At 33.9% G+C, this 11,391-nt stretch overlaps 1 protein-coding gene and 1 long non-coding RNA gene across 9 annotated transcripts in view; one reads left to right on the forward strand and one right to left on the reverse strand.

The window, feature by feature from the left end:
- Positions 1-5,001, forward strand: part of LOC104911656 — a 23,607-nt gene extending 18,606 nt beyond the window's left edge. The window contains exons 3-4 of the long non-coding RNA XR_004160305.1: positions 3,040-3,125; positions 4,555-5,001. This is a non-coding gene — a long non-coding RNA (uncharacterized LOC104911656). The remainder of the gene's footprint in view (positions 1-3,039; positions 3,126-4,554) is intronic.
- ADAM23 (ADAM metallopeptidase domain 23) overlaps positions 1-11,391 on the reverse strand; it is a 102,322-nt gene that overhangs the window by 38,188 nt on the left and 52,743 nt on the right. For all 8 annotated transcript variants that reach the window (XM_010713497.3, XM_019617027.2, XM_010713495.3 and 5 more), the window contains 6 exons: positions 9,286-9,349; positions 5,039-5,121; positions 4,313-4,376; positions 2,069-2,141; positions 1,483-1,556; positions 544-609 (listed from right to left, as the gene is read on the reverse strand). In XM_010713497.3, the coding sequence (XP_010711799.1) occupies positions 544-609; positions 1,483-1,556; positions 2,069-2,141; positions 4,313-4,376; positions 5,039-5,121; positions 9,286-9,349 (424 nt within the window). The remainder of the gene's footprint in view (positions 1-543; positions 610-1,482; positions 1,557-2,068; positions 2,142-4,312; positions 4,377-5,038; positions 5,122-9,285; positions 9,350-11,391) is intronic.

Raw genomic sequence — 11,391 nt, forward strand, 5'->3', positions numbered from 1 at the left:
CAAACAAAAAAAAAAACCACAGAAAATTTGAGAGAAAGAAGGTAAAAGGAGAATATAATATATAACTTAAATTTAAGACCGTGACAGTAGCAATCAACTTTCTATCCAATAGTTCAGTGATTAAAACATTTCAATACTGAGACATGGGATTCCCAAAATGAGGAAACTGGACAATAATCCCTCTTAAAAAACACACTGCTCCATTGACAATTCTCTTTTCCATTTTAAATAGAGGTATCATAATGGCACTTTGATACCTTACCGGCATAATTTGTGAAAGCAATATTACAGATATCAGCTAGTCTCATTTTTTCCAGTTTATCCTCAATAATTACTTTTTTTCCCCTATGTCATTTTAAACAAATAACAAATACTTTGTGAATCAAACAAATTGTATTGGTATTACAGCCTATGTCTTAGAGTATTATCACTACCAGCTGCTGATAAATGAAATATTGGACCCAAAAGGACTTGATAATGTATAGTATCATTCATCAGCATACAAATTATAACCAAAAGGAATCAATGAATTGATATACCTACCATTTTGTGGTCATTGACAATCATGAGCTCCAGATATTTCATTTCTTCAAAGACACCACGAGATGCCTGATGGATTAAAGAAATTCTGAAAATCATGAAGATGGAGGAATTTTCAAAAAAAAAAAAATGCAGCTGCTGATTTAACAGGATTACCTGTAAATGTTATGTAGAGTTTGTAAGTCTATAAGAAGTGAGTCAGACCTTCTACTATGGTAAATAGCTCCATTAACTTGGTGAGTTTTGATAATTGACACTGGCTGGGAATCTGAGCTGCATCATTTGGAATAAGTTTAGAATTTACTTTTTAGTTCAGTACAGAAGTCACCACTGCTTCCCTCCTTACTTAAACAAAGGAGAAAAAAATATCTCAAATGCTGGAAACTCTTGGGTACTATTCATCACAGATTTGAAGAGGAAGTTTCTAAAAATAGATGAGCCCTCCAAAAATAAGCCATGGATTGTACAAGTCAGTGAAGAAATACAAATTATTTTTCTAAAACCCAATTATTCCTCTTGCTCACATGCATATGCATGTGTAGATCACGAGGACTGTCAACTTTTGTTCTCTCAGTAACCCAGTCAAATTAGATGTCCTTATTTGGAGTTCTTTGATCACGCTACTTAACACACCAAGTGAAAATAAAATCAGCTACCTTCAAATAGCAATATTTCATCCAAAAATAATCTTTATCAAGCAGATTTAAAATCTAAAACTCACCCCACTTTCTAAAGTCATTTTCAGTACTAAACTTCTATTTAATTGATGTATAGTTTTGCTTTTATGTGAGTAATTTAATTGTTTGATAATTGTATTACATAGCAATGTCAAGCTACCAAAACATTTATTTTCTAAAGCTTCTGTTAACTCAAAGTCCAAACTGGATGGTTTGGGCTTTATTTTTATAAACAGTCTTAACTAAGGGTCACATTTGTACTCACTGCTCTTCTTCTTCTCCTTCTCTTCAGCCACAGTAGTTCAGAGATAAAGGGCCATTGGGAACTAGATCCAGTCTCTGTACAAATCAGAATTTAAGTATTTCATGGCATTATTTCAAACTACTAGTGTAAAGTCCGAAAAGAGATCAAGATCACCAAAGTTAGAATAACTTTTGATACTGAAAAGTTCATTCTTGTAAAATATGCAGTAAGTATTTCAATATCAAAACTCAAGTCACTTGGAAATCTAAATTTAGAATAAAAGCATGCAAGGGAAGATAGGAAGATTGTAGATTGGGCTTAGGATATATGTTTTCTTTCATTTCTAATTCTCAATAGCATTCCTATCACTGATTAAATTATATGATCTGCAGAAGAAAGTTGGTTGGTCTTCATAGATGAAAGTCTGTCAGTTGCTCTTCTGAAATCCATTGCAATAATTATTAAAAAAAAAAGTTTAGTATTTATTTTTCCAAGTGTTTCTAAATGATCAACAATTTTAAATATTTCTATTAGCTTAATATTCAAATTATTCAAGTTATACATACAACTATTTCCAAAATTGAAAAACTCATAAACAAAACCATACCATGGTCCTGCTGCTGGTTGGAGGCTTGTGTTCCAGAAGTTCTCTGGATGATATGTGGTCTACTTCTACTTTCCTGTTAAGAAAAACATGCAACATTTTTTTCTAATTAATACTGCGGAGTGAAAAGTAAGGCATTTCTTTCAATGTTTATCATTTTTATTACTTTTCCACAAAACACAACCACATTACCAATTTCACACAGCAGCAATTTGAAGCAATGTTTGCAATCCTAAGCAAATCATGGAGCATTTGTTGGCATACAAAACTCGGATATCAGAGATGTTTTTGAGATTGCTTGAAAAGTGTCCTTTAAAATCCTTAATGCTAGAGAATGCAAATCATTGATTCCAATAAATCAAATTAAAGAGCATACGTTTAGATGAAATCTTCCACTCCCAGAAGAAATGCAAGGATCCGTTTCCTATTTATGACAAAAATCTATCATCTTAATTGCAGCAAAATGCAAGAAACTAATCAATATGGTATCTTTAAGAGGCTTGTTCCACTGTAAGAGTTGAGTACACCAATAATAAGCAGCCTTTTAATGCATGTGTTCTTTAGAAGCCTGACATGCCCCAAATTATTGCATTTTGATATTTCTAGAAGAAACTTGTCTTTTCTTCTGTAACACTTCTTCTATAGAGGCTGCCAAAACATGCACTTTTTTTGAAGGGTAGGATGCTACTGTTCTGTAACTCCTGGGAGAGAAATGTATAATGAACTGAAGGAAATAAGAGCACATTTTTGCTGGTTTTGTTTTTGTTTCTTTCTTCTGGAAAAAAAATGTTTTATATAGCATCCACCATAGTTAAGATTAATCAAGCTGAATAATCTACATCCTGAAGCCTACGGCCAAGATATTACCTCACACAGGAAAAAAAATGAGTCTCTGAAAATTCTCTGTAGCTGTATTGTTTTGATCTTCAGCATTTTGGAAAAAAAAAAAATTCATCTGTCCTCTTTTCATTTAGAATTCTACCACTTGAATCCTTAACAGCACTGGCAGACAATATCTCAGTTGTAGGATTTCTCCTCTGACTTTTGTACAGATACAATTGTAAGTATAATTTCAACAAATTTACACTGTCTGTACTGTCAGTTTTCAGCCTCACAATCTTTTTGAATACGTGCTACATCAAAATGTAGCTTAACATGGCTTAACACATAGCATATAATACAGCTTTGGAGGAAACTGAGAAATGTCATTCTTTCCAGTTGCAGCATTTTTCAGAGTCCATATAGGCTCCTGCACAGCCCAAGAGTTGATCAGCTAAACTATGATCCCTTTGAATGCTGATTCACCTTATTTGAAAGCTTCAGGAGTCAAAGATTTTGCAGATCTTTCTCTGGGCTACAAATCAATATTTAGAGTCACTAAAACATATAAATTCTGCAGCATTACATTATTATCATATACTGGTAAGTACTTGAATGAGGCATGTTTGGGAGCTGTGATACAGCGTGTGGAATAGACCCTGCAGACTAGGTGAGGTAGAAAATTCTTAAGGTTTACAACTCAGTGTTACAGAATCATTCTGCTGAAAACCACTCAAACCATTGAACCATTCAGGATGTAGAGACCTTTCTGGTTTTGTTACTGTCTGAAATGTAGTCAATTTTATACATAGACAGTTCTAGGAACAGCTGTGCTGTGATATACTTTATGTGAAGTACAAAAATAATTATAGTTAATAAGATTTTCGCATAAATATAGTCCTAAATCCCATGTAAATATTTGAATATTATGACTAAGCTGGATCAGAATAATTAAAGTGACTTTACACACATACATCTATACTCAGATATAATTATCTATTTCATTAAGATCTTACTGGAAATATGGTAGATGAACTTGGATCCAACGGCTTTGTGAAAGGATGACTTCCACACCCTTCTATAAATTTATAAATTCTTTAGTTCAAGTACTAGAGCAAATGGATAGACACCTTTTGACAGTGCGTAGCCATCTGCTATGGAAAATGTCTTAATATTGTATTTCCAGCAGCTAAATGATTAACAGTGACCATGAGAAGGAAAAATGAAAAAAAAGCAAAGGAAAATGTTAGTTCATACTTGCACATTTCTTGTCCTAAGTCCAATCAGGTGTTTTAAAATACTTTTGTTTTTCATGTGAACACACAACACAGATCACTATTTTACTGATTTATCCTCTAATTTTTATTTGCTATTCCCTGGGCACTCTCTTTCCCAAACCAAGTGAAAATCAGATAAAAATAAACTTACTGCACTGTGAGTCAAATCCATCGGTTCTATCAAGTACACATAAGCACTGTCTTCAAACATGCCACTAGAACATGGAGAAACAGAACTGACATTTAGTATTACATGAGAATTAACTTGACTCCATCAAATGTATAAAAGCAGAATTATGGCTGAAACTCTGATCAATATTAGAATAATTCCATATGTATACATATTATCATCATATGTGGCTAGAATTAAGTATTTTTTTATTATTTTTTCAGAAATCAGGTACATGTAATGGTAATGCAGTGATCAAAAACCAGAGTATAAATATTGGACCTAGAAAACAGGGAGCCATAAGGCAGATATTAGCAGCAAAATAAGGTAAGTTACACTTAACAGTAACTAATTATTTTTTTTTAAATTATCTAACAAAAAGAAAAATTCTTCTGTGGACTTTCATGCATTGCATACTGAGCAAACACACTGCCAGAGTACAATTCTTTTTCATTCTCTACTACAGTAAGTCATTTGAGTGAAATATTTTTTGCCACTTACCATATTCAAAGATTTCATGAGATATTATCAAAAGACTTTAATGATACTAAAAAAGGTGTGAGCAGATTGACATAACAGGCACTGGTATTTTGAAATTTCAAGCATCTTTTGGTCTGGAAAATTTTAGTCCATCACATATTATAATATAATATTCAAGAGTAGTAACTAGTTAATAGCCTTGTTTGAAAAATGAGAAAGTGCACTTACTGAAGCCCATTACAAGTTGAAAGAGCAACTCTGGAATCCTTGATACCTCTGATATTTCCATGGTAGTAGCAGTGCTCTCCACCCTGTTCACGTTCAGAAAGAAGAAAAAACACAGAAAATTGCTCTGATTTCATGTCTATTGTTTAAATCTAAGGAGAAACACATCTAACATCTTCCATTAGGTAAAATTTCAGAGAAAGCAGCCTCTAGTTAAACTACATCCCAATTTGATATTAAAAGTTAAACTTGCCTGGAAAAAAGAATATTTTATGCCTTCAAGTTATAGTGTGAGTTATTCTCTTGCTGATGTCACAGCACACATTTTTATTTTTATTTTTTTAAATTTTCCCCCTCAAACGTATTTCTTTGCTGTAAATTGATGCTACAGAACTGTTATATAATGCAGGTTACATGAGCTGACTTGTTTCTTGATACCTGCCAGGTCCACTAAATGTATAAGTAATACAATGTTCATCAATTATCTGGCATGTGTATGGCTTCAATTTGCATTCTACCAATTCAAGTTTGATTTTCTCTCTCTAATTTAAGCATTATATCATTACACTATAGGTACCAGTTTTATTGATGAGTGAACATGGCTTGGCAGCACTAAAATGCACAGCTAAATTCTCAGTCTATAGCTCAAAAGAGTAATAAAAGTCAATTCTTGATTTTAACTGCATAAAATTAAAAGCAGATGCAAAATGTGACTATGTTAAAAAGATAGTATTTTTATGGTTTCATAAACTAATCAGCAGTCATATTTTAGACAAGTTCCTCCTCTTAAAAAAATAACACTGAAATTTCCTACAAGCATTTTTAAATGTTAGAGAATTAAACAAGCAAAAAGCAACCCAACAACCCCTCAACATTAGGTGAACTACACCCAAGATGTGAGTTCTCAAAAGCCTTAATTATACAAAGTGAGGGAGACCCTGCTGAATGCTGCAATACAGGATTTGATGAGTCAGAAACTGCAAGAATTAGGCAGAACAGAATTAGTGCCAAATATGTTATGAAACAGGCTTTCAGTGCAACTCTGAATACAGTCTGTCAGGTCTCCACAGGAAGGTTAGTCAAGCTGCAATATGTGTATGTACGAGGGGAACAGGACAAAATGAGATCAAAATGCTACAGAGAAAAATTGGTACATAAAATATTGAAGCTCTAATCCAGAAAAGCCTTGCTTTTCTAAACTCTAAACTCTAGTGAATGCTGCATGTTTTCCTCTGAATTCAAAGTGCAAGCTCCCCAGGCTCATCCAGCTCTTCATTACAGAACAAACTAAGTTGAGCTCTCCTCTCCTGAAGCAACTGGCTCCTGACTAAGCTCTCACTAAAGTGGGCACAGAAGCAGCCCAGCCATCGAAGGGGACTTCAAGGATGCTCAGAATGCATCTAAGAGACTGACAAGGCTTTGAGACCCTCACAAAACACAGTTGCAGTGGCTTTCACTGTTGGTTGTTTTGCGTTGCTTTTCGTTCCTCCAGAGTATAAACTAGTACATAAAAAAGCTTTTCCTCTGGCTAATGCCTCAAGTTTCCCAGGTCACTGTGAGGAGAACTGCCTTGAATCTCTTCACTTTCCAGAAACATGCTCTATCCCACATGTAATGACTATTCTATCTACAGCTACTATGTGCTACAGCACCCTCCCTGAATTCCATAAAACACACTGAAGCAGCTTCATTTTGTAGAAGACAAATTCCTGATCTCAGAAACAGAAAGCACAATTCTATTATCCAGAAGCAAAAAGGCTTCTACGACATATTTTAAGACCAGACTACAAATAAATGATCCAGATGGGAAACTGAGAAACAACTGTATTGTCTAATCATCATCTACTCACATACAAGAATTGCTAGCATTACAATATTTTCATGAAGATCTTTTAAATCTGATTTATTTTTAACTTTTTCCCTCCTTATTGCTGGACAGCACAATCACTAATCTCTAAAATTCCATAAAACACTGCTATATAAAGTGGTTAGACTGTTCCAGGCTTACAGAACTACTTGTTGCAAACAAGTAAAGCAAGCAACTAAACTAGCTTCGTAGGATTGATTCAACCTAGTAAACAAGTATATTTATTTTCTATCCATGAAAACTATAAAAACAAGACTGCTCTGGCTATAAATGTTTAGAAACAAACCAAAACTTCTGATTTTTCAAAGCATGTGTGAAAGAAAAAGATCTGGTGAACTTAGAAGCTTTTAAATAACAGAACTTCTGTGCTATGAGTGAATGAAGATAAAATAAGAAAACTGAATGACAATGATTTACTTAAGTAGTTGGTCATTAATATCTATCAACAATAACAACTAAAAAGTCTTTTCAAAAAACTGTATTAAAAACCTTTTAGTAAAGTTGTCTTGCTCCCACATCAATTGCAAATGCAGCATTCACCACCATATTCTTAATTCTGGGGTTGTATATCACCTGAATTCCAACACGCATACTAGAACCATTTCTTTGCACTTACTATGACTTGAGGAATTAACAAAAAACGTCAATGCTCTTCAACTATGCACAGCATTATTTCTACTTTGAACCTTATTTAACGAGTTATTCAAATTCTGAATGAAGTTCCCAAGAGTCTATTCTGCACAATTCAATCAAAGTACTATACAAAATGCAACCACCACGTATTTACTTTTCTATTAGTGAGAATACTCAGAACACGCTTTTTAACAACTGGTGATCATTTTACTTGCACAAGCAGCTTTTCAATCTTTTTCTTTTTTATCGACTGTCATGCAAGTGAGAAAATTACTGTTTGTTCCCTGAAGTTTTCACTCTTTTAATAAAAAGCTACAAAATACAGTATTTTTCATCAAGATCTCACATATTTGCATCCACATCCAGAAACAAGACAATCATTTTTTTCAAGACTAAAAAGGATTATAAGATACTGTAAAAAGCTTAGGATGTAGTTCTCATTTGATCTGCTTAATTAATTGTTTGTGTATTTTCTGAACTTATAATGAAGACTTTAATGCATTAATTAGAGTTATAAATTAAAGCTAAATTATTGTTTCTAAACAAATCAATTGAGAGAAGATCCCCTAGGAAGCATGGATCAAATTACTGCCGCATGCAAAGGCAGTACGTTTGCTCAGTCTAAAGTTGCAATATAATTTTCCAGTCAGATTCATGATTCAGCAACCGCAGTGCTCAGTGCAAGCGCTGCAGCTAACAATTGCATGAGCTTGTCCAAATTCCAAAGGGATCTCTTTTCTTGCATCATTTAGCTTTTTTGCCCATTCTGCACAGTACTGAGTCTTAATGAAACAAAATCACTTTTTCTTAGTATGTCACGTGAAATTATTTTCAGTAGAATACAAAACAATTCACTGCAATAATTAGGTTGTGATGCAATGGTTTTGTTTTGACCTAATCTATCTCTTATTTTCAATTCTCTATAGCAAAGGCAAAATAATCAGGTATTTAATATGTGGCCAAAAAGTCTCACTTCACGGAATGCATAAATATAATGTAATTGCTTGCTCTTCTCCAATCTAAATAAAGATATGTTTCACATACAACAAGCTCACAACAAATGTTCCAGCATTTGTACCAGCTATGAAATAAGTCATTCCCTGGAAATGTATTTTATAATGTTCCTTTGAACTTATCAGTCTTCATGTTGTTCATACAATCAAAAGTTGATTCTGATTTCCATAGTGCTAAACTATCTTGCATAACTTTATGTCTTTGTATCAACAGCTTATTGGCACTGAATTCGACTTAGCAGTCAGTTTCACAGAATCACAAAATTGTAGGGGTTGGAAGGGACCTCTAGAGATCATCAGTTTGACAGACTAAATTAATTAGATGTCAGGTAACATGCTAGCTTTCTAGTAACTCCAGTTAGTTACGTTTTTCATCTTTTTTTTGTTTGTTTCCCAGCTGTATAATTCTTACAAAGAAAAGTCACAGCAAGCTTTCTGTTTGTACATCTTGTATTTCCACTATCTGTTCCTCTTGCAATTTGTGCTATGTACATGTAATAAACACTACGCTAACAGTGACTTACGTCCCTCCATCCCCTACATTTTACAAGGCATAACTGCTCTAGCACTACCTGGATCATCCATCACTGCCTATTTCCTACCCAGCCTAGATGAACATCCTTATGTGTCTGTAAAAAAAGGCTTCTGGTGTTTTGACCCTTTTTAAAAAAAAAAAACACATTATTGGCATTGTTGCCCCAGAAATACCATTCTGATACATTTTAAAAGTGCAGTACCTTAGAAAACTTCTGTTTCCCATCTTCATAGTGAATCTCCACATAATTGGAAGATAACAAATCACTGTAAAAAACCAAAACAAAAAACATCAATCTGATTATTCTTTATGCTGCTATAAATGGATGCTTTAGTTAGAATCAAACCTTTTTTTTTTTCCATTAAATAACCTTAAAAAACAAAAACCAAGCAGCTTGCGACCAGTAGATGCTCTACGAGACAAGAGTGTGTTCAGTTCTCCTATCCTATTTTAGTCTTAAAATTGATTATCCTGAACACATAAAAATAAAAAATCCAGTGACTTTAGAATTTTGCTAGCTGCCCATGACTGTTACTTTCTATGTGTATTCTTAGTTTGTTATTGTTTTCAGAAACATTTTATATTTCATCTAAAAATTATATACATTATATGCAGGAATGGACAAATACATACATGATTGTCCTGAAGACAACAGTGTATCTGTATCATTTGTACCTTGCTTTCTCATCTGCAAAAAATCTTAACTGCTTTCCAAAAACTTTCTTTAAAAATAATCAAACACAAATGCAAAAAACACATACTATTCCTTTTGTTTGTTTCACCTTTTCTTTTCAGACTCCTTTTTCCACTCTTGGTTTTGTCCAAACCACTCTGGCAAGATACATTTCTGAAGCATAAAATAAATCCCTGTACTGTACATAACATACAATTCTATTTTTTTTTCAGACACCTCCAATGTCTCATTCAGATCTCACCCAGTGAGCAGGTTGCAGCACAGCACCCTCAGCAAAGCATTTGAACATGTTAGTTGGCATCATCACATATGTGATATAAGCACATCGCTCAGTGTGGTCCAGACTTCTCAGCAGTTTTAAGGCCTCTAAGAGCCTTCCAAACAGAAATGTCATGAAAGCATCTGATAAGGACACAGATAAAAAAGTACTGCTGCTATGAATAAAAACCATCATTATGATAAAAGCCTGGTGTGACAAAATAGTTCTGATAGGAATTCATGACTAACAGGTACTTATAACATGTCTGAAAATGAGATACCCTATTAGCAATCCTGATAACACTGTTACTAATGGCTCATAAAATCAATTCTTCATCCTGCATTTATCAGGCATTAAATTTATCAGAGCTCCTGCTGAAGTCAGTTACCAGTGGTTCTCTTAAAAGTCCTTTTTTCATAGCACTAAGAGATCACAGTACGGGCAAAATATCAATAGCCATGAATCATTACTGAAGTTTAGATCTAGTATTAGATATGGAGGTTGGCAGCCCTGCCTGTGGGAAGGGGGTTGGAGCCTGATGATCCTTGCAGTCCCTTCCAACCCAAGCCATTCCATGAGTCTATGAAGTCTCATAGTTTGTTTTAACCTACATTCTTATAGCAGTATTTAGGTATATACACATTTGAAGTACTGCTTTAAAAATAAATTCAGGTGCATAAAATCATTTTGACTTTCTCAATATGCATCATGCTAAACTATAAATTTTTTGCAAGAAAACACAAACAGTATGAATAGCAGAAGTACCTGACTTCAGTACAAATATTCACTACATTTAGCACAAGGTTTAAAGCTTCTAAAGAGGATTAGATATACAAAGCACTTAGACTGAAGAGTGTTGATAACATCCTTTTCTTCTTTGTCTTTTTCATGAGTATTATAAAGACTGCTGTCCTCAACTACTTAAAGGGATGGTATAAACAAGACTAGAGGTAACAAACACAAGGGAAAATGGAAAAATCCATGAGGATGGTTAAAACCTACAACTATACTCAACTAGAAAGAGCCTTAACCAACTGGACTTGATGATCCCACTTCAACCTCAATCATTCTTTGCTTCTAACTGTGCTCACTAAACACTTTGATTAGTCTTTGATCACAGCCAACTGCAGTCTCATACAGTAGATGAGTATAACCTCAGGAGGTGAGGTTGAACTGACACAAGGAATAAAACTGCTGTTCTTGCAAAAGTCACGTTCATACTTTAATGCATAAGTTTTCCTCAGCTGAAAGTTGAAGTCTTAAAGCTGGCTGCTTATATTTCTTGCCTTGTAAGATAATACTACGTGCAAAGGCCAGAGTTGCTCTTTTGATTTTATTTGGGTGTTTGTTTTTTT

Source organism: Meleagris gallopavo, chromosome 7 (genome assembly GCF_000146605.3).
Source record: "Meleagris gallopavo isolate NT-WF06-2002-E0010 breed Aviagen turkey brand Nicholas breeding stock chromosome 7, Turkey_5.1, whole genome shotgun sequence".
NCBI classification, from domain to species: Eukaryota; Metazoa; Chordata; class Aves; order Galliformes; family Phasianidae; genus Meleagris; species Meleagris gallopavo.